Genomic DNA, 24,236 nt, shown 5'->3' with positions numbered 1-24,236 from the left:
GGATTGTCACCATACTTCAGCTGGGGTCAATAAGCAGCGGAGTGGATTGAAACCGCTTGGAAGAATTATAGACAACATACAAAGATATATAAGACACATAGAAGAATGCAAAATATGCAGTTCATAGTTTAAGTGAAGTTTATGGTTTATGAAGTTCATTATTTTATATTAGGTTTTATACGATACGTAATCTATGTTCAGTTTATATATATATATATATATATATATATATATATATATATATATATATATATATATATATATATATATATATATATATATTATTTCTTTTTTTAGTTTAGTTTATAAGACTTTTGTCATGTTTTTGGACTATGAAGTTTATTACGCTTTATAATGTTTAAAGTTTATACCATTTACATTCATACAAGTATATAAATATATTAAATATACAAAGCTTGCTGAAATAAGGCAAAAAGGGAACCACTTGCAAGAATTATAATAGAAAACCACTTGCTAGAGTTATAGACAACATACAAAGATACAGTGGCGTCGTTGGGGGGAGGGGGACTCCCCGGGTGTAGACCCCTCTTGCCCCCCCCTCCAATCACAATGCTGGAGCAACGCCCCTGCAAAGATATATAGAAGAATGCCAAACATTTATGAGATTCAGATGAAGGTAATAGTTTAGGCGAGGTAATAGTTAATCTAATATTTATATTATTTATCATTGTATCATGTGATGTGTATTATTGAATACTTTTTAATATAGCATTATATGGCTTACAATAAACCTTTATTTCCTAAAGTCTGAAGTGTTATCTTGGAATTTAACCAAAAAGATCAATACAGAAGCAATTTGAGTTACCTTGGGAAAAGGCCGTTCAGAATACAAGTTCCGCCGTTGAAGCAATAGTCTTCACATTGATCCCTTATAGGTCCTCGTGGGGAATTCAAGACAGGGCCAATTCGACAAGCACAATCATAGTCAGTGTAGGCTATAATAAATAAACAAATAAATTAATTCTCGGGAAAATAAAGTTTTCAGGTTTTTCATTTCCAAATAACAATTAATTTAAAAATTTTGAAATAAATTAAATAAGTTTAATAAATAAACTATACCCTTGACTAGACTACAAGAAGGTAAATTATTCTGCTAATCCAAGGAGAACCGCAATAAAACTGTAAAGCGGAATAAAATTTATAAGCAATACATTAGCTGCCATCTAGTGGTACTCTCAGTATAAGATTGGCATATGGTGACTGAAGAGGTTCCAATAAACAACAATACAGACCTTTTCTCAGAATAAGGTGTTGGCTGCCCATAACCACTTATATCTTACAGGTCCTCGTAGAAAGACCATCATAACAAATATCTTTGTCAGCATTGACTTGAAAACGAGACAAATATAGCAGGGGCGTAAGTTGCTAGGGGGCAGGGGGCAACTGCACCTCCCATACCTCAGCTTAGCCTGCCCTCTACAGTCCAGCTTGCCCCCCCCCCCTCCAGCTTAAATTTAGTTTCTTCCAAAATTTTGTCAAAACCAAGACAAGCCAGCATAATTCAAGCATCCACAGAAATGAGTCAGTTTTCTTTAGTGTATCTTTACCTTTATGGTACTATATGGCTCATTTTTCATTTTTCTCTGTCATTTTCACTTAATTTGGGAAAATTGGCTTCAATTGCCCCCCCCCCCCCCTAGGATTTGACAAAATTAAGCCATTGACATAAGTAAAACTTTACTGAGAAAGTTTTGAGAATGTATACTACCGTCCTAACTCAAAGAACGTATGCAGTAAGAAAGTAAAATGGAATAAAACTCATCAGTTGTCATCTAGCGTTATTCTTCAGCATTAATTTTTCAAGCATTAGTTTTTCCTATATATATTAGCAGAGAAAAAAAATTAGAAAAGGGCAAAAAGAAAAGTTCTCAAGGAAATGATTTCTTGAGAACTCAGGAAGTCATGAGAATGACGTCATTAGCTGCCACCTAGCGTTATTCTTCAGCATTTTTTAAGCAGCAACCTAGGTACATGAGCAGACAGAAAAAAAAAATGAAAACGGCAACAAGAAAAGTTCTCAATGAAATGACTAAATTCTTTTCCAGATTTGGAGCAAGGAGCCTGGAGAATGGAGCGTTCAAAATCTTTAAATTGCGCTTACCTGAAAATGAGTTTTCGAGCAGCAGGCCAAATTTCGCTCTCAGGTTTCGTATTAATATTAATTCATTTTGAAGTTAGGCACGGCCTTCATAGAAACTGAATTCTCAAAAAAAAGTCAGATGTGGTCTTTAGGCTTAGGAGAGCATAAAAGGAGATTAAATTTTTTATTTAAAAGGGAAGTGGGATCTTTTTGATTTTAAAGGAAGAATTCAAACTTTAACTTGACTAGAATAGGAAAAATAAACAAAATTCAATTGTTTATTACAGATTTAACAAAATGAGTTCAAATTTTCTCTCTTTAACATAGGTATCTTACTTTCTCTGTGAGTTGTTCAGGGCTCTTTTAAGTGTCAAGAACATCAAAATAAAGAAATTTTTTGCCCCCTCATGGGAGAGCCAAGCGTTGAGAGTAAAAAAAAATAATAGATTAAAAAATGAACAAGATGCCAAAATTACGATTTTCTGCGTGAACCCGGAGTTACATAGTTAAAATCTTTTCTTTCTTGGAATACAACTATATCAAATTTATTACTATGCAAATCAGAGAAGTAAGGAAGACAATATCAGAAAGAATCATTGGTCGATTTACCAAACTTACCATTAACCCCCAGCAAATATTTTGTCATAAACGACACAAGGGGTATGTAAAAAAAGGTAGGCGGGTCGGACATCTGCTAAACCCCACCCTCACCTCTCCGAAAGATCAAAGTATTTGGGGCAATGTTCAAAATTTTACCATTCACTAATTAGTATATTCTTACAGATAATAATAATAATTATAATAATATATATATCTATAAAAAACGCTCTGTTACAGAAAAGGGTTTCAAAAACTTTTTCGTTTGAAGTTTCACAAGTTTTTTTTTTCTGAAGGTGCTTTCTGTAAAGTAATAATTCTTCAAATATTGCATTATAATTTTGGAATAATTAAAAATTAAATTATGACTTACAATTTTATTTCTACCAGTTGGCTGCTTCCTGAAAAGCCATTTCTGTTTTAGTTAGAAACCCAAGAGCTCGTCAAATTTTGAATTATAGCTTTGAATAATTATAAATTAACATTTTTTTTTCTGCAAGTTTTACCAACTTACCGTTAACTCCTACAAAAGAGGACGTGTTGCCATAGATCAGGTAAGGGGTATCCAAAATAGTCAAGAATGAAGTACACGGACCATCACAGGGACCTGGCTCCTTCATGCACTCGTCAATCCCAATTCCAAGTATTTCTGCCTTCAAAGTGTCTTTAAGCTGTAAATAATTCCTTGCTTTATTTCTGTTATAAATTTCTGTTATTTCTGTTGTTGCTTGGTTTACAGAACTTTTGTCATATTCTTTACTATGAAGTTTATTGTCTACAACTATGACTATGAAGTTTGTTATGAAGTTATATTAAAAAGCTGCAAACAATTCCTTGTTTTATCTCTGTTATAAATGCCTAACAATATTTTACTATACAAAACCAGCTACAACTTGACAGAAATTAAAATTATTAGGATTAAAGTGAATTGAAAGTTTATATTATGGATGGGAATTGCCCTCCTATGAAATAATCCAATCCGATGACTGGATTTCCCAACGAGGGTGCCAAAAATATAAAATAAAGCGCCCCAATGGCGCATGCTGTTGATCTTGAAAACCCAAATAACGAATTCTTTTGAGGTTTGAAAAAAAGACAAAAGCTCTGCTTAAAATATGATTTTGTCGTTTTCGATGCACCATCTAACCAAGTAAACTTTGCCTCCTCCCCCCCCCTTACATTTTCGTGAATTGACACCACTAGTAAACGGTGTGGGGATCTAAGTACAGCAGTTTTGAAGCATCACCAACCAAAAATTTGGGGGGGGGGGGGGGTTGACGGATTTTACCGACAGAATGGTCATTTTTACCGACTAATTTGGGTGATATTGCTATTCAAAGTACGTAATTTTGGCTTCTGTATTAAGTTTGGCTGTATTAAGTTATTAGCTTCTTTTCGTTTGTACGTACATTCTTAAGTAACCTGCTTTGCTTAGACATTGCAGGGACACAATTTATTCGTAATCCAAATTAGTGGAGGCTTGAAGTGTTTTTGTCTAGATTAGACTATTCTAGCAAAATATTTTTTTTTTTACTTATTTAAGGAAGTTTAATAAGATTTCAGGTTAAAATTGGTTCATAAGAAGAGATGTTGATATAAAATAGATAAGTAATTTACACAAAGTACTAAAAACTGTCAAGAGGGGAGGAAAGATTTGGGCCATATATGGCTTTGGGCCATATATGGCCCAAAGTGTTATAAACCGATATGTTATAAAACACTTATATAAAACCGATATGTGAAAATATCGGTGACATGAATATACAAGAAATGAATATAAACATGGATTTATGATTTAAATATTACTACTACTACTACTAAAACAACTAAATGCAACACCAAGCCACCTGATGGCAACACAGCTGTGCACGCTCTTCCTCCGACCCTGTCTATCCTAAAATCCCTGTTTAAACCCTCCCAAGAAATACCAATTTCCTTTGAATCACTTCTTACTACCTCTTCAAAACCTATTAGGGGACGACCTGCTTTTCGTTTGGCCCGAACGGTTGGCCGAAAACAACGATCCTTGGCAATTTGTCATCTTTCATCCACGGAACACCTCCTAGCAATCCTAACCTTTCTCTTATTATAGTCCATGTGAGAGGGATGCAACCATATTTTTGTACAGCTTACTGTTTTATCCATATTAGTTCAGACTATTTAAGTTTTGAAAGCTTTTTGAAAACTTTCTTGAATAGTCAACTTGAAATGCTTCACATAAAGAACCGAAAATACTTAAAAACGTTACACACAGTCCTGGAGTCCTGACTCAGATACATAACAAGCTAAGTCAAAGCTGGGTAATGAGACGTCGCAAAAAAAACTAAGTCTTGATTTAGTGCAAAAATGAACTCAATCTAAGCTGTAGGACTTCAGTGACACTTTGCAGAAATGCGTTTTTTTTTAGTTTTCCTGTTTTCATCAAAAACTGGGGGTTTTTCCGGCCATATATTGAAATATCAATGATAAGAATATACAACAAAAAATGAAGAAACATTTTCTATGTAAGGAAAAGGTGAGAATGGAGAGTAGTATAAATGTATACAATGTATACAAAGAAAGACCAACTTTAGGAAGTTTGTTTTGGAGGGTTTGGCTTTATTTTATTGAGGAAGGTATGCAGATAAATGACAGAAAAACAATTTATACGGGCCTAGATCATCAAAATATACAGCATCTTCATTATGTTATATGAAAGAGAACAATTTTAGCCTATTCATATACCCCTCAGCATGTGATATTTTCAATTATAAAATAAGTACGTAAATATAAAAGAAAGAGCAGGATTACCAAAAACCACCATAAACAATACATTCAGTTTTGCTAATGCTAGGGACTTAGATTGCCTTAACATAAATATTTAAACGAGGTTTTAGCAAACTGTCATATATTTGTATTTTTTTTTTTTTTTTTTCCTTTTTTAAGCAATATTTGAAGATCGTTTTTTTTTTTTTTTTGCATTTTTTATTGATGCCTTTTTTTCAATATAATTGTTTATTTGTTTACAATTTAATATATTAGCTTCTGTTCTTTAGCTAAAATGAAATCTATATTCTCCCCATTTCAACGGAATTTTCACATCCAATCCACGCCCGTTCGCATCAATTAGAACAAAATAAGAAAAAACAATATTTATCGGTTATAGCGCCTATGTTTAAGTTCTTCACCTAAGTAAAGCCTGTTTCTCTGACTAATGCTAATAAAATATCACAAAATATGCTGAAAATATAATACTTTAGAAACAAATTTGGGCTATGTATTTGACATTAGGGGGGGGGGATAAAGTATGGCGGGCCTGCATGCAAAATTTGCTAAGTATAATTATTCAGCATATTATGAAGTAATAACTGTTTTCTAACTTCACACTCTCCTAATACATTACCCCCCCCCCCTAATGTGCAAACATATAGCCTAAATTATATATTCTCCATCTATTATGTCACTTCTCTGTCTTGTCTCGTACTAAGCTGAAAGAAACTAACGAAAAAACAGGTTCTACAGTGCGTCAATGGATGCAGAACTTAACATAGGCGCTATAACAGACAAGTACCGAAAAAACATACCTCAGTTGATTTTTCCCCTAGAAGACCATTTATCTTCACTGGATCCCAGTAGGGGGAGTTGTGAACAGAGAATCTGGCATCAACAATCGTTTTATTAACTCCTCTAACAGTAAAGAGATCAACATTGTCCAATGGCACACTTAAGTATTTAGCGACTGCTTCGCGGAGCATTTCCCTCATGCTCTCACCACCCTGAAATAAAACAATTTCAATACCTAAAAATATCTTGATAATATATCCCTGTAATGTAACCGCACCCAGGAAGGAAGGAGCTTAGGCTGGAATCCCCTCCCGATCCAGAAATGCAGAAACGTTATTACGGGTAAAGAGATTCAGAAAATAACTTTTTTCCATAGAAGAGTCCCCCCCCCCTCCTCCGATTAACATTCTGGGTTCGACCTTCTCTGTTATAGATGGCCATTATAAAGACACGCAATTTCTTTCTTTCTAATTGCATAAGGCTGTACAGAATGTTTTAGTTTTTTTAAGAATTTTCTTTGTGGCGACTCACTGTTCAAAATTTGGAAATTAACAATGGCTTAGGCATAGCTTCGGACCTATTTCAAAACTGCGACAGAAATATTTTTCTCGGCCCATCCTCTTCATTCACTCACATTCACTGTTCACATCCTCAAATTGTATTATTCATTCACATTTATTCAATAATATTCTAGTCCATATTGTACTTGACTATTTCAAAAAAAAAAAAAAAAAAAAAAAAAAAAAAAAAAAAAAAAAAAAAAAAAAAACAACCTAAATGTGAAATCAAAAGAACCTAAATGTGAAATCAAAAGTCGTAATTGAAAGCTTCATATCATGGAGTTTCAAACGGATTAAACGAACATATAATGTTGTATCATGCAGTGGGCTATTGTTGAATATACCTTGAATTACTTAAAAATAACAAGCTGCAATATTAATATGACTCAGTTCTGGCAAAAAAAAAGACTTTGGTGTTTCTTACCCTTCAACGTTTGCCACTCATAATTTCCCCGCTCGTCTCTTGGTTGATCCTAATGGTGAAAGGAATATCTTAAGAACCTTTTAGCTTCCTGCAATGTGTTTACCTTCGCAAGTAACCTAAGGGTCCCTCATATTTGACGTAAGTAGTAAGTAACTTACGTAACTCATTCATTATAGTTAAGTAACTCACTCATTATAGATTATTAATAAATAATTTAATGTCAGCAATTTTACTTATTTTCAAATTCACATTTTTTTTTAAATTGTCGAAAATTCTTCAGCAATATTTTGAAAATTCTTTGAAGAGTTCAAGCGGTGTTAAACTACAAATAATAAACAAAAAATACGGGTAATAAGATTAAGAATAATAACAAAAAAACTTAATAAAATAATAATAAAAACAAAAAATCATACTAAAAAATAGTATTGATATTCTTTCTTCCAAAGGCTACATCTTCTATGACTTGCACGCAAGAGCCCCAAAACTGGACCAAAAGACTTTTTTTGATCAGATTGAAACTAATACTGGTAAGTCCTTAGGCCTAGTGGACATCATTGCACAACAAAATAAAAATCATACTAAAAAAAAATTTTGATTTTCTTTTCTTCCAAAGTCAACATCTTGTATGACTTGCACGCAAGATCCCCCAAAACTGGACCAACAGACTTTTTTGATGAGATTGAAACTAATACTGGTAAGTCCTTAGGCCTAATGGACATCATTACACAAAACAATAAAAAATCATACTAAAAAAAAGTATTGATATTCTTTTCTACCAAAGGCAACATATTGCAGGACTTGCACACAAGAGCCCCCAAAACTGGAACAAAACACTTTTTTTGATTAGATTGAAAATAATATTGTTAAGTCCTTAGGCCTAGTGAAAATCATTACAAAAAAAAAAAAAAAAAAAAATCATACTAAAAAAAGTATTGTTATTATTTTCTTCCAAAGGCAACATCTTGTATGACTTGCACGCAAGAACCCCCAAAACTGAACCAAAAGACATTTTTTGATCAGATTGAAACTGATACTGGTAAGTCCTTAGGCCTAGTGGACATCATTGCACAAACAAATAAAAAAAAAAAAATTCAGCAATTAGTAGAACACAAAAAAATTCTTCAATTTACATTTAATCATGTTTACCGTAGACTAAATACCGTAGGAAAAACTCAAGTTTGCAGTTTTAGTAATTTCTTTATGGTCGAGTTTTAAATAGCTTACCCTAGGTGTAATAAAATCAATTTCAGTGACGCCATCTAAACGAACGGATCCAGATTTTTTTACAGCTTCTTCAGGTATTTCAATGGAATTGACAATTACTTCAGCAGTTGCTTGACTATTCCATTTCTGGTCGTATACCTGAAATAACAACAAATTCTGACATTCTGAAGAAATGAGAGAAGAGAAAAGAAAAAAAGTGCAGCAACAAAAAGCAAGGTAAATTACAGCTAGCAAAAAAAAAATTAGATAAAAATGTAAATATGTTGATATTTACAATTTTATATATTATAATTTCTGTATAATTTAGTATTTAGAGTAATGATCTATATTCATTTATATTTTATGTTTATCAAACTTCATACCTTAGCTGAGATACGTCAGCACTTTCTGAAGAGCTAAAAATTATCTGATTTCCTTTCATCGTAAAAATGACTCAAATCCACCAGGTTTCTCCCACTCTCACAACTATATCTAAAAGCAACGGATTCAATTCAAATCACTTAGCCTATTTCAAGACCCTATTTCTCAGATCTGGAAGTGATTTTTTTGCAAGCTATTTATTGTTTCGTGGACTTGACCGACTAAATATAAATATTGCTGAATATTTACTGTGCAGAGATCGTTCACGTTCTACGCTCTGCCGAGCGTGCTAGTTTACCCATACGAAGAGTACGTCTTGGAACTGAGAAGCATGGTTGGTCAGGTAACCGTCACCTCGTTGATTCTTGTGCGAAATCGAAATTCGGGTTTCATGTCTGGAAGGAGTGTGGTATGCCACGGCAAGGTTTGGCAAATGAAATTGTCTGAAAACAAAGCGACGCTTTGCGAAAGTACTTAGGCAACACCAGGCTAAATCAGTAGCTGAACTATCAAGTAAAGCCACAAGTAAACCTAATTTCGTATGAAAAGTACTCAGAAGAGGTAATTCAAAAGCCTAAAATGCTGTCAAAATTGCGAGTGACCAGTGTTATCGTTAATGTAAAAGTGAATTTTCGAGCCTGATCCATCATTGTCAAATCAATATAAAAGGGAGCTTGATGATTGCTTAGGTCAATCAATTGATGAAATAAGTTTTGTTGTTACTCGATCTGCGGTTATGGGTGAATTTCTAAGATACAAAAGACAATTTCTCGTGGTGTTGATGGCCTCTGTGGAAAGCATCTAAGATGTCAGTCCCCTCTCCTGATTGATCATCTGACCTTACTCTTTCAGATGATATTCTGTAGCGGTATAGTTCCTGATGTGCTTAGTACTGGTGTAAAAACCCCAGTATTAAAGAGGGGAAAGCCAAAAGACCCATCTTCCTCTTTGAAGCTAATTATGGTGTCGCCGATTTTGTGAAATGTTTTTGAGGTACTAATTATTGGCGAGACATCTGATAAGTTCTATGCAGCAGATAAACAATTCGGTTTCAAGGAGTAGGCCGCGACCAAGCTCACGATCTGATTGCTAATTTACTTGAACATGCTCATGAAAATAACCAGCCATTGTATTTTGCTGGGTTAAATGTATCTTGAGCTTTTGACACGGGTATACATCCACATATCTTATTGACTGCTTATAAGCGTGTACTTAAAAATCCTTCCAGCAAACCGTTACGTAGCATGTATGAAAAACTAAATACCAGAGTTGTGTTCACCATCTTGCCTTGTACGGTGGATTTCCCTCCTTCAATTCCTGTAAAAAAGGGTAGTAGGACGGATGCTATAACTTTTCCGCCCCTTTTTAATAACAATGTAACTTTGCCATAATAAAAATTTACAAACTGGTGTACATTTAATGATAGTAATGTTTATCTAGCTAACTATACCGAGGACATCCTTGATATTTGTAAAATAACCTATGGAATTGGGGAAAATTTTTGAATTCTCGATAGGGAGCATAAACGTATTGGTCTTCGATTAAATGAGAGTAAGACTGAGTCCCTGGTGTTCAATCACCGTTCAGATTGCCCGACAAATGTTCAGTTAGGTGAATATGTTATTAAAGCACAAGATACACAGACGTATTTTGGTGTACCGATTGGGTTAAATCTTTGCGCCACGCGTCAACTTTTGAAAGATTTTTTGCCAGAAAAGCTAAGAATACGTATAATTTACTAGTTGCGTTAAAGTTTAACTTTAACCGCCGTATCTGAGCTAGCATTAATAATGCATTTGCTATTCCGCATCTACTTGACCTTGCAGAATTTTGTTCTTTTTTTACTACTTCAAATATCGAGGGTGTACGGAAGTGTTTCTACAAGCTTGGAAAATATTTTCTAAGGCTGCCTCTCTGGACTAATAACAGCTCACAATCCTCGCGGTATGGAGTTGCAAGTCCAGCGTCAGCGGTGCAGAAAAGAAATGAGAGATATCGGAGGCAGATTATTGGTAAAAGCACCTCTGAAATTGTCCGTCGCTGATAATATGTTTGTTCTTATACATAATTGCCCTTATTTGTATTTTTTCTTGTCAGTTCTTCTTTGTTTTGGTTCTGTTTGTGTCTGTCAGAATTTATTTGTTTCTTTCCATTTCCTTTCTGTTATATTATAGTATTATATTTTACATTTGTGATGGACAATAAATTTATACATACATACATACACATATATATAGACATAAATATATATATATATATATATATATATATATATATATATATATATATATATATATATATATATATATATATATATATATATATATATATTACACGCTATGTAGGAATATTGCAACGAATAATTTTCTCTGATTCCTGCACCATTTCTACTTCCAATTTCTATCCCCAGCGCGTCACTACCAGCTAGTATGCTACTGATGAGAGCAGGATATTGTGGAGGAGGCAGCACCTCTCACATACGAAATAATGTTCGTTTTAAAGTTTTAATCGGGCTCCTTACTTTCAGTTAAAAAAAACTTTTTTTTTTAATTTAATTCTATACTAGCAACAATCATATTAAATTTTATTGTCCTTTTAAATATTTAGCACAGAAATTCATCTTCAATAAAACTTACTATAACTATTCCGAGTATTTGTGATTCATATGAAAAATATTTCTTCAAAATTAAGGCCCTAACAAATTATTCCCAAAGTCGTGATCTATCTAGATCGTATCTAGAGCCAATTTTCAAATAAAAAAGAATTGTAGTAATGAAAGAATAAAAAAGAATAAAAAAAAATAAAGAAAAAAGAAAAAAGAATAAGAATAAAAAAAGAATAAAAAGAAAAAAAAGAAAAAGAAGTGCGATCTTCGAGAAAAACTTCGATAAATAAATAAATATACATATATTTATTGTATACATATATTTATTATATATATACATATATTTATATGCAATTATATATATATATATATATATATATATATATATATATATATATATATATATATATACATATATATACATATATATACATATATATATATATATATATATATATATATATATATATATACATATATATATATATACATATATATATATACATATATATATACATATATATATATATATCATATATATATATACATATATATATATACATATATATACATACATATATATATATATATATATATATATATATATATATATATATATATATATATATAATCGTTTAATTTGATAATGGGAAATGGCAGCAGCTTTTGGCTCCAAAGATAATAATAGAGGTGTTTTAACTGCGTAATTTTTATTAATACTAATCCAGAGGAAAAATTTTCTTTTTTTTTCTTTTTTTCTGGTTTCTTTTTTCTGAAAAATAATTAATACTAATCTGTCAAAAAAAATACACCAGAAAAAGGTCCCCCCCCCCCCCCCAAAAAAAAAATATTGTCTGACAGGTAAAAAGGTACCAAAATTGATACAAACGAAATTTTGATGCGTTTTGTAGTTTTATGCAAACCCTCCCCATAAAAAATACCCCCCCCCCAAATAAAGATCTTGGATACGCCCTTGGAGCTTTTTTAACTATTTAAAATAGTGGAATTTTAGGACCCAATGATGAAACAAAAATAAGCATTGTGCCCTGAACTATTTATATTAATATTAGTCCAAAAAATAAAAGACAGAAAACATCATCAATGACGAGATCAGTGCCACTTAATTGTATGAGAATAATTTTAAAAGTGAAAATAAATTTGAGAATAGATTAAATCTGAATATTGATATCAGATTAATTCGTATTACCCCCTCTCCTCCCTCATTCATTTTTTTGCACTGTCACATATATTCATGGGAATTATGAGGTTTTTAACATATAAATAATTCTAATATCATATCAATAATGATTGAAAAAGGATTTTAGATACAAGGCCATACCGAAAGAAAACTTTATTTATTTTTAGTTTTAATTGTATATTTCGAGGAAAACAATATTCCTCAGCTTTCCCTTAATACTAAAGCGTCCCCCTTTCTTGCATGACTCGAAAACTGAAACTTTTGAGAAGTTGATGGAGTCTGTATATACATACCTTAATACGCAGTCTGTATTCTCCCGCTGGAGTGCCAGCTTTCATAGTAATCATTCCTTTTGGATGCAAGCTGAAATATGTGGGCTGTATTGTGTCAAACCAGGTAAACTCCTTATCAGGCAGATCCCAATCATCCGGGTCGTCAACATAAGCACGCCCAATCATAGTATCCGGTAGTGAATTCTGAAATGAATATACTGAATGAATAAATGAATGATGAATGAATGAATGATGAATGAACTGAATAAACGAATGAATATACTGACCTGAAATGAAAAGTGTTGAGAGAAAAATATATTTAGATCTAAATCGAGGCTTTTCCATTAATAAATAAAATCGGTAGACTCCTCCAGGAGCATGAATTAGGGAGGAGGGGGATCAAATAAAAAGACACATTTTATTCGTATTTTATTGAAAACCGTAAGAATGCTCCCTCCCCCTGTATACTTTATATACTTTGAAAAACATTACTTTTGTCTCATCATTATTAAAATGAAATATAAAAGATTTCTTAACTTCCAATTTTTGTCAATATACATTTTCATGAATATTTACGTGGGTAATTCTGTTTGCTTCTGTTCAGAATAGGATTAACAAAAATTCGTTTTGCTCACCGATATAATTATGGTATTTTTTTTTGTAGATGTGTATTTAAATGAGATTTTACAGAGCGACGTCACTAAGTAGTTTTCAGTTGACTAATTTTATAGTATTTACATTTAGTCAGAACTTTACTTTATCTCTGAAAGGACGGTAACTTAGATGTGTATTTTAAAACTATTTTTAAGCTATTCTTATTGATATTAGTATTTCTCGAAGTATTTTTTTTCGATATCATCATTTTCTACGGATGGTAGGGGCATAGCAGCGATATTCCTATTCTGGTATCCTTTTGGTCCCGGAAGCTTTATCCTTCTGGTTCCGGAAGTTATTCTTTTGACTCCGGAATACTCCAGAAACTAGCCAATTTCGTCCCAGAAACTTTGGAATCTAGGGCAATGAATTGTAGCTATATGAGGTTATATTTGAAGGAGAGTAGTGAAATTTTTTCATAAACAATCGCGATATTTTATTTTTCGAAATATTTATTATTATTTTTTCTTATTAAAATGTTCTGAAGCTTTTATGAATTTTTTTCAAAATACCATTTTCTTAATAATAATCGATAAATGTGTGGGACTGCGAAAAATGACAGTTAGTATAGCAATTTAGCACAGAAAAGAATTTAGTCAATATCGAATTATTGAGGACTTTCTAATTCCAGATGGAATCAAAACTGAAACAATGAATACTCGTTTTTTTTTTCTTTTTTTATATTTTCTTTATTTACTTGATTAGAACGCAAAAATAAAGCTATGATAAAACAAGGAAAACAGCGAAGGAGCAAAAAAATAAAAGAGAGACAAAGAGAGAAACACACTAAGAAACAGAGAGATAGACTAAAAAAAAGAAGGAGAAACAGAAAGAGAAATACACAGAGGGGGAAAGAGAGAGAAACAGAGAGATATGAGAGAGAGGGGGAGGGGGGTTAGGTAGCAATAGGTTTAGGCTGCAACAATCATAATACCTTATAATTGTAGACAGTAATAGCACTTTTCCCATCTTTCATATCGTTATCGTTTTCATCACCAATGACAACTTCCAGAGTACTTGTTCCTGTTTGTCTGCGGGATGGGTCACCCCCTCCATTATCGGATATGACAATAGGTATATTGTACACTTTTTTTTCTTCACGATCAAACATGACATTGGAATGAAGCTGCCACACTCCGGATGGCGCTGCGAAGAAAAGAAGTAAAATAATAAGAAGAGAAATAAGAATTAAATAATAAATTAATAATAAAATAAAAAACGAATATAATAAATTAATGATTAATAATAAAGCTGCCACACTCCGGATGGCGCTGCGAAGAAAAGAAGTAAAATAATAAGAAGAGAAATAAGAATTAAATAATAAATTAATAATAAAATAAAAAACGAATATAAAAATAAGAATAATCAGTAAATACGGACGAAGAATGATAGATTACCAAAGATTGAGCTTTTTAGTCATCTAACTGAAGCCGAAAGAAAAGCAGGTCACCCCCCCCCCCCAAAAGTGGGAAAAGCTCATAAGAAAAGATTTAAAGTAAATAAGAGCTTCATGGGAAGGGGTAACAAGTGAAGCTTTGAAGAGATCCGGGTGGAGGAGTTTGCGCAGACGTGTTAATCTGAGGGAGCTTAGTGCTCGAGTGAGTTGTTAATACTAGTATCCAAGGCCGTATCCAGGGGGGTTACCCGGTTTGAACCCCCTCCGAAATTTTTGACCGAGTCGAAAATAAGTCGAAAATTAGTAAAAACCTAGGTAAAAATCAGTATAATTAGTCGAAAACTGATTTAAAAATTAGTAATCCCCCCCAAAAAATTAAAATATTAGTACCCCCCCCCCCCAAAAAAAAAATCCTGGATCCGCCCTTGCTAGTAGTACTATCAGTTAACGAACTAAGTAATATTGATTATATTTATGTTCTCTGATATCATACACTGTATTAGTTGGTAAAATACGAAGTAAAATACAGTGTTTCACCAGACCAGCCAGCTTGGATGTAAAAAAAAATATTTTCATATTAGATTATTCACAGCGAAAAATTTATTCGACAGCATTGAATTTTTTGTTGATCATAGGTTTACTTGCTAAATCAAAGTGACAAGCCAAAAAATTTCAATCAATCTGCCAATAATTCAGCAAAAAAATGTAGCAAAAATCTCGCTGAATTTTCAAGCAACACATCTCTGTGAGGACCACAAGGCCGTACCCAGGATTTTCTTTCGGATAGGGTTTTACTCAAAAAAAAATTTTCGCGGGGGGGGGGGGGGGGGGTACACAAAAAAAAACTCAAAAAGCGCAAACAACATTTTTTTATATCCATTTTTTTTACGTTTTTACGAGTGAAACAAACATTTCGCGGGGGGTTCAAATCCTCCTATCCCCTCCCCCCCCCCGCTGGGTACGGCCTTGTGTGAGGAGGTAGGAATTGAGCAAATAAAAATAAAGTGAAGCGGGTATAGTATTTTAAACAAAGCAGTGGACAAAAAAAAAAATTAACAGACTTTTAATAAAAAATAAATCCGAATAGTTCAACTCTACGTCTGGAAGCCTTTATCAAGTGAAAAAAACAAAACAAAAACAAGCAAAAAACAAAATGAAATAAGCTAAATTAAACAAAACATATAAAGAAAAGAAAAGGAATACACAAAACTTACACCTTAATAACACATATTAATAACTGTTTTTGTTTTCCTTTCCTTTATATGCTTTGTATAATTTAGCTTAATTCATTGTTGTTCTTTTTCATTATTATTTTTTTATTAATAGTCTTCCTTACGTGAAGTCAAAATATTCAGATTTCTTTATTATTTAAAGTTTGTTCCCTTTTTTTTGCCCATGTTTAAAATATTATAACAAGTTTTCGCTATATTTTCTTTTGTTGAATTCATGGCCCTTATTACAACAAATAGAAAGGGGTTTAAGCATTTGTGTTTGTCATCCAGGCAACCCCAGAATTTGTCTTGTATGGTCGCAATTATCTTCTTTTGACTTTTTTTTTACTTATAACCTGGCAAAATAAGTGTAACTAGTATAACTGAAAAAATTAGAAGCAATAAATGTCTGATCTCAGCTTCTGCCAAAAAGATTTATGCAGGGCTCCCAGAGCGTCATCAAAGTTAATATTTTTTTATGCGCACCGTAACGCCTGTCCCTCTCACACTAGAATTTCACCTTTTTGACTTTACAACTATTTTTCATAGAAAACAATGGAAACCATGTTTTTTTTTTTTTTTTTTTTTTTTTTTTTTTTTTTGTCAAACCCTTTTTCTTTTACCAAGCAAAATATTTAAACAAGTATTAATTATATACACTATTATAGTGTCTATAATATAGTGCACTAATATAGTGTATATAATAAATATACACTATTATTGGCTAAACTTTATGGACTTCCTTGGAAAAGTTAAATAAAGTTCAACCTTTTTCCGACAGCAATAAAGTCAACAAAGTTAATGGTAAACATTTTATTAACCTCATTGACGCTGTTGGAGCCCTGCATTAGGGAGTTCACAAAAACAAAATGTTAAGAAACGCCAAACACAAGATTGCGCTGGTATTTATTAATTTTTTTTTTTTTTTTTTTTTTTGGACACGCATCTGTTTCCACTCATACAAGTTCCCCGTACTCTTTGAACTACGGAATAGATTATGGAACATAGAATATGGAAAATGAACAAGCACATAGAATATGTTGAGAGACATATACTATGAAATACGTCCCTTATGAAATACAAATCACAAACGTACCAGCCATAAAAGCATAGCCTAGCCTTATGATCATAAAGGCTTAAACAATAAGTCTAAAATTGTGAATATATTAAATTCGAAGAAACTCATACCTTATGCCAACTTTGCTTCCCACACAGACTATCTGTATTGGCTTTACTCTAATTAGCCCTGGCTCTCAAGTGTGTCATTACTTAAACCAAGTTGATAATTCAAATATTAAACGAAACTGGCATAACAGATAGTCTCCGTGAGAGGCAATCTTTGCATAACAGTTTCAGAGTTGTATACTTGACTTACTTGACTTAAGTCCCATCCGTCCTTGAATGTCGTCTCGGGGCCTCTTTCTTCGTAATTGCGTGGATGTGCCTTTTGTATGCTTCACGGTCTTCTGCTAGGCGCAGAAGGTCCGAGAGGCGGTGAGGTGCAAAGTTTTCTTTTCACCTTTTTGGGGGTGACCACGAGGACGAGAACTGTGAATTAGACCTTTGATGGTGATTATTGGGAGATGGGACTGACTCATCCGTTGTATATGACCTAGCCATCGAAGTTGCTGGAGCTGCATCAGCTTAACAATTGTTTGTTGCACTTTAAGGTGCTCAAGAAGTTCGACGTTTGAGATTCTATCAAAGTAAGTGATCCCGGCGATGCGGCGGAGGCACTTAGTTTCAAATCCTGGGAGTCGAAGATTGTCATTTACCTTCAGCGTCCATGTTTCACATGAGTAGATTGCGATGGGGATGATCAGGGTATCGAAAAGTCGTGTCTTAAGCCGCAGAGACAAATCCTTGCTTCTCCATATGGGCATAAGGGCTTTGAGACTGGAACTCGCGAGTGCGAGACGTCTTTTGATAGATTGTTGTCGCTGGTGATCAAACTACCAACGTAAGGGAACTCGTCGACCCACTGGATACTCTCTCCATTAAGCTTCAGGTCTGGCTTAACTGTATCCTGCGGCTTTCGTGAGCAGCACATAGCCTTTTTTCATACATTTATGATCATTCCGAAAGAACGAATGGCTTCGAAAACATCGTTAGCAATAGCTTTTAGATCCTCATGTGTTTCAACCATTACGTCGATACCGTCAGTTTTGGCTAGCTTATCTGTCTGAACACGTCTTATATGTGCGTTGCAAGTTGTTTCCACCGGGGATAAGACTTTTGTGAGTAAGAGGCTGAACAGGTCTGGAGACAATAGACATCCTTGAAGGACACCTGCGGACGTCTGGAAACTTCCAGTGAGACCTTCACTAATCATGACGCGACTCCCAAATTTGGAGTACATATCTTTGATAAGATCTACTAGGTTTCGCGGGATTCAGTAGTGGAGGAGGATATGTCATAGGCCATTTATCCAAATAAGGTCAAATGTTTGCCTAAAGTCGATGAAGAGCTGATACAGGTCGCGACCGAATTCCAGATATTTCTCGAAAATTTGGCGAACAGTGAAAATTTGGTCAACGCTCGATCTCCCAGGGCGAAAACCGCCTTGGTATTCTTGGATGACTAAGGATGACACGGCTCTGATCCGTTGGAGTATAATTCGGGTGAAGATCTTGGCAGTTTGACTTGTTAGGCTAACAGGACGGTAATTATTACATATCGCCTTTGACCCCTTCTTGTGTAGCGGAACAATTGTGACCTCGCACCAAGAAGTTGGGAATGACCCTCTTGCTTGGCAGCGCATACAATTTTGTGGAGAAGATCTATAAGTGGTTCACACTGGACTTTCAGCAGTTCTGCCTGTATTCCGTCCGGGCCAGGGGCCTTGTTAGTCTTCAGCGCTTGGATGGCGTCTTCGACCTCAGAACGGAGAGGAGGTGGGCTGGGGTCTGAGACAGTAACGGGAAACATGTCCAGGACAGCAGGGTTTGGAAGGATATCAGGATTAAGCTTTTCTTTGAAATGCTCCATCCATCTCGATCGGATACCTTCTGTGCTTTGTAACTGGGAGCCGTTTTTATCTAGCAGCGCACAAGCACTGAGACTTTTCTTGCTTGTTATCTCACGAACTCTCTTATACATGAAGTGTGAGTCGCCTATCTTAAAATCAGACTCACACTGTTCACATTTGTCTTTAATGTAGGTGCGATGGGCTCTACGGGTGGCTTTTTCTACAGTATACTTCAACTGCTTATATTTGTCCCTGCTCTCTCGGTCTGACCTGTTATTGTGTTTTCGTTTCTCAGCACATAATAAAATAATTTCGTTGATCTTAAAGGATACCTCACAATAGATTAAAAAAAAAAAAAAAAAAAAACAAACAATAGTTGAAGCAATACATAGCTTGATTTTGTTTAAATATGTGTTGTTGGGTATGTACAAATTAACAGGTACATTTGGAATTCTGGCTTCTCTTTTTTTCTTATATTATAATTGTATACCTTTATTTATAGCGAAGCTAGTCAATATTATGGGCTCCGAATTTGAGTCGATTCTCATCTGAAATGGAGGTCCATTTCCAACCGATTCATCATCATTGTCATCAGCAGTTAAATTCGTAATCAGCATTGGCTTCTGATTTTCATTAAACACAACTGGCTGCTCCTAAAAAAGTTTAAAATTCTATTAACACAGATACCATCTTAGAAAAAAGATGGATAATATCCAAATAAATGACTCAGAATTGTGAATATATATATATATATAATTATATACTTATATATATATATATATATATATATATATATATATATATATATATATATATATATATATATATATATATATATATATATATATATATTATGTTTAAGAGGTAATTACTTGGCAAAAAAAAAACAAAAAAAAAAAAAAACTGTCGTCCTAATCCCGCAATTGAGAAAAATGTGCACATGAACGAGGCTTTTACCTTACCCATCTATCCAACTACCTAGGACCAAACAGTATACCCGAACCGTCAACCAAATAGAAATGTCCAAGTCCATGCAAAGTCGTCATCAATAAATGTAAGTCGTTGTAAATTTACAAGCAAAAGCACATAAATCTAGCAAAATATTTCCAAGTAGAACCTTCCATTTAGGGCTCATCAGAAGAAATACCACCTGCCTTAACGGGTTTCGAGGCTTTACTTTCTTTACCCGGCACGGTGGAGCCTCTACCTTAAGATCTATATGGTAACCCTATGTCAGGTAAAACTTGTGAAATACATGCATACTAGTCAAGCTATTAAAAATTATATACAAAAAGTGCTTCAATGTTTCCTTAATAAAATCCCAGAGATTAACGAAATATTCTTTATTTCGGTTGAGAGGGCCGTTTATTTTCCAGAATACAGCGGAAATTTATTGGAGATAAACAGATAGTATTTTTACATGCACCTTACAAGAAATTTCAGAAGATCCGTGCCTTAGATCATCTTTTGCATGAATGTGCATTTTTTGTCAAAAATAACGTTTTATTTTAGTATCATCTCTTGTTACTTAGAAATTACATTAAAATTGGCTATTTTTCATTCAAACGAGCCCTCTCCCAACATTCTGTGAGCACTGGTTTGATACGATCACTCCTGGAAGAATAAAAAAGAAAATGAGATAGTGGTTCAGTGGTTTTCCTGCGAAAAAAAACTAATTTTGCTTGTTGTTCAAGGTGACAGAGTAACGGGCTTTTGATTATGGCCGGTTCAAATGGTCTAGTTTTCTTTTCGATCAGACAAAATTTTGAGGGGTTTTAGGATTTAAAAAATTTCCATAAATTATTTAAACAAAAAACTTTTTCTATTAAGGCTAGCCGAAATAACAGCTACCATTCTTGAACCATGAATTGGAAACAACCGGAATTCCGGCGCTTCAACATCAATTTTGTAAGAAAACTGCTAGTACCATAAGTAAATATTCAAATTATAAAGGGTTGATATTACTAAATATATATATTTTTTTTAGTTTAAAATTTTTTTCACTGTCTAGGAATCAGCCTATTTAATGTACAGAAAAAATTGGAATAGAAGGAGCAAAAAAAAAAAAAGAAAAAAGAATAATTTTTAGGGCTTACTTGAGTTTTAAGAATTTTTTCACTGTCTAGGGATCAGCCTCTTTAATGTACAGAAAAGATTAAAATGAAGGAGCAAAAAAAAGAGAAAAAGAATACAACACTTTTGTCGAGGGATCAGTCGTAATTGCGTGGAGAATACTGAAATGAAGGAGCAAAAAAAGAGAGAAAAAAAATACAAACCATGTTTAAAAATGGAGCATTATCATTGATATCATCCAAATGTATTTCGACCACCAAAGTATTTGACTGAACTTTCCCGTTGGGTTCTAATCGGTCTTCAGCAATAATATTTACACGAGCCTGAGGATATCCATTGGGAGGATCTCGGTCAATACCCTGCAACAATTAATACACATATTAAAAAGATATTGAATGCAGGGGAGTGTACATGGCAGGGGGGGGGGCGCTTAGGGGTCAGAGGCTCCACTCCAAAAAGGCTTTCGTGTCAGAACAAGAAAATGTCCTGTAAAAATGTTACAATTTACTATTCCAGCAAGCTCCTTTATACGGGATACATTATTTTGGGACTCTTCATTGAGACTGAAAGGATACCTTTTCTTATCAAGGTTGTCAAAAACCCTGTTTAGGCAAAACCTGTGTTTTGACAAAAATTGTCAAAAATGTTTGTCATTTTTGACATTGTCACAATGTTTGTAAAAAACCTATCAAAAAGCTCAATCATCCAATCTTCAGGAGAGCATGCGCTCTTGATTTTTGTTTTATTTTCATATATATATATATAATATTAAAAATTCCCGATTCTCTACAGCAATGTATATCATATGATGTATGTAACATTCAGACTAAAGATCTAAGATTTGTAGCCTTCCTCCCCCTCCCATCCCTGGCCTAAGGCCAAATTTCATAATAAGCTCTTGATTTGAAAACAGAGGAGTGAAGGGAGCGATGGAAAAAAAAAGACAGGGAAATAGATACGAATACACCAAATCTTCACCCACCTTACCCGCAAAGTTTCTCTACCGTACAGCATATGTTTTGATGTGTGTAATAATGTTCACGTTAGAAATCTTTGATCTGTAGCCTTCTCGGATCCATGTTTCAGCCTCATCCTCCCCCCTCCCCTTCTCGGCTAGATTTCATGATACGGTCTTGCTTGGAAGAGAAAAGACTCGAGGGAGCAAGGGATAAAAAAAACCGACAGAGATAGGAACACAACATTCCCTTACCCACCTGGAAGTGCCATACTCAATGGTTCAAAGCTGCCATCATCGATTTTTACAAGATGTGGAAAGCTACTTACAGAGAAATACCGAGAAAATTTTGTAAATGAGACCAGTTAAAAACGCGTTTGTTCCGTCTCCCAAATATTTACTAGGTTTCCCACACTGGCACAGAAACACACGAATAGTTAAAAATACAAAATTGCAGACCCTCAACATGCTGTTTCTCGGATTATAATAAAAAAGTAAATAGTAGCTGATAAAAAGTAGCTAATAATTGAAAAAGTAGCTGGTCACGAATTAGGCCCACTTCAAGCGCGGAAGTTTAATTTGACTGTTTTGGAATTTGTTTTACATTACTTTTTTTACGTTGTATGTCATGTAGTTATGTGCAGGGTTGCCAACTTTTTGGTCCATGAATGTGACCCTTGAGCATCCAAAGATGTGTCAATTTTAGCTAAAATGTATCAATCTTGAAATCTAAGTTAGCTAATGGTATATTCATACTGAGATCTTACCAATACCGAAATTTGGCTACCGCTATCTTGAGCCAATCAAAATTCTTTATAGAACTTTTCACCCAATTAGGAAATTCAATGAAAAAATCTGACTCGAATCAGCGGTAGCTGAACCCCGGTATTAGTAATATCACATTAGAAATAGGGCTTAAGAGACACGGAAAACCAATGAGAAATACTGACTGATATGAAAAGGAAAGTGTTAAAACAAAGGGTGCAAGATTTTTCCAAGAACAAAAGATAACGTGTACCTGTGCGCGATTTCACTGGGGAAAAGGCTGGGGGGAAAATAAAAACTCATCATCGGATTCAGGTATCTCTGATTAAGAAGCAGGAGGGTCCCTTGCTTTCTGTATTGTTGCAGCAGCTAGTTCATCTAACAAAGCTTAGAGCAAAGACCTATTTCTTCCCAAGCATTTTCTTTTTCTTACTAGATTTATATAGAGCATGACTTGTGTCATATAAAAACTGGTGGTACTGAACAGGAACCACCAAATTTCGTACCTCATGGTGGTTTATAATTGACACGCTTTTCACTTTCAAAATTGTTTGCTCATTCTTGTTTGACAACGGACGAAAAATTCACTGGTACCATAGGAAAACCGAAAAATCCCTAGCCCCAAGACCTATTGGTGCCATGGATATACCGATCAGTTTTTCCATAGTACCGATTGGTTTTTCAAGGTATTCCTATGCGGATGAAAGGGCCTTTAGGTTTTTGTCTTCCCATACCGACAGGCACATAATCTACAAGATCGCGTTGAAATAGCTTCAAAAGGAGCTGTCAGCAACAAAGAAAACAAACTAACTTAGACAATAGGATTTGATTCCGTTTCTTTAATGAATATTTAATAGGAATACTCCATTGAAACTTCAGGAAAAAAAAGGAGATATTAATATTTATTCCTGCTTTACGTTTTGCCCCATCCAAATTGTGAAACAGAACTATTTTTGTTTATTCGACATTTATACCTTTGAAATTTATAGAGATATGGAAGCAAAAATAAGTCCTCTTTTTTACCTCCTTTTAATCTATTCTTCTCTCCTCTTCCTACCTATTACTTCTTGCTTCTATTTCATTCACGCCTGCGTATTTATCATCGGCGTAATTTGCTATGGGTGGGGAGGGGGAGTGCGCCTCCCAGACCTCGGCTTGCCCACCCCCCCCCCCCACTGAAATTTAGTTTCTTTAAAAATATTGTCAAAACTAAGATAAACCTGCACAGTTCAAGCACCAACAGAAACGGATCAGTTTTCTTTAGTTTATATTTACCTTTATAGTACTTTTATAGTACTAAATATAACCTTTATATTACCAAATGGTTTAT

The 24,236-nt window shown here is 34.0% G+C and overlaps 1 protein-coding gene across 1 annotated transcript in view; it reads right to left on the bottom strand.

The window, feature by feature from the left end:
• The window catches only part of shg (DE-cadherin), a 239,108-nt gene that overhangs the window by 18,931 nt on the left and 195,941 nt on the right, over positions 1-24,236 (bottom strand). The window contains exons 15-22 of the mRNA XM_089088478.1: positions 21,390-21,545; positions 19,604-19,766; positions 14,473-14,684; positions 12,906-13,088; positions 8,450-8,587; positions 6,262-6,453; positions 3,213-3,369; positions 827-956 (exon numbers count right to left, since the gene is read on the bottom strand). Of these exons, the coding sequence (XP_088944604.1) occupies positions 827-956; positions 3,213-3,369; positions 6,262-6,453; positions 8,450-8,587; positions 12,906-13,088; positions 14,473-14,684; positions 19,604-19,766; positions 21,390-21,545 (1,331 nt within the window). The remainder of the gene's footprint in view (positions 1-826; positions 957-3,212; positions 3,370-6,261; positions 6,454-8,449; positions 8,588-12,905; positions 13,089-14,472; positions 14,685-19,603; positions 19,767-21,389; positions 21,546-24,236) is intronic.

Source organism: Artemia sp. Qi Xiang Cuo, chromosome 4 (genome assembly GCF_049724085.1).
Source record: "Artemia sp. Qi Xiang Cuo chromosome 4, ASM4972408v1, whole genome shotgun sequence".
NCBI classification, from domain to species: Eukaryota; Metazoa; Arthropoda; class Branchiopoda; order Anostraca; family Artemiidae; genus Artemia; species Artemia sp. Qi Xiang Cuo.
This window is presented reverse-complemented; position numbering and strand designations above follow the sequence as displayed.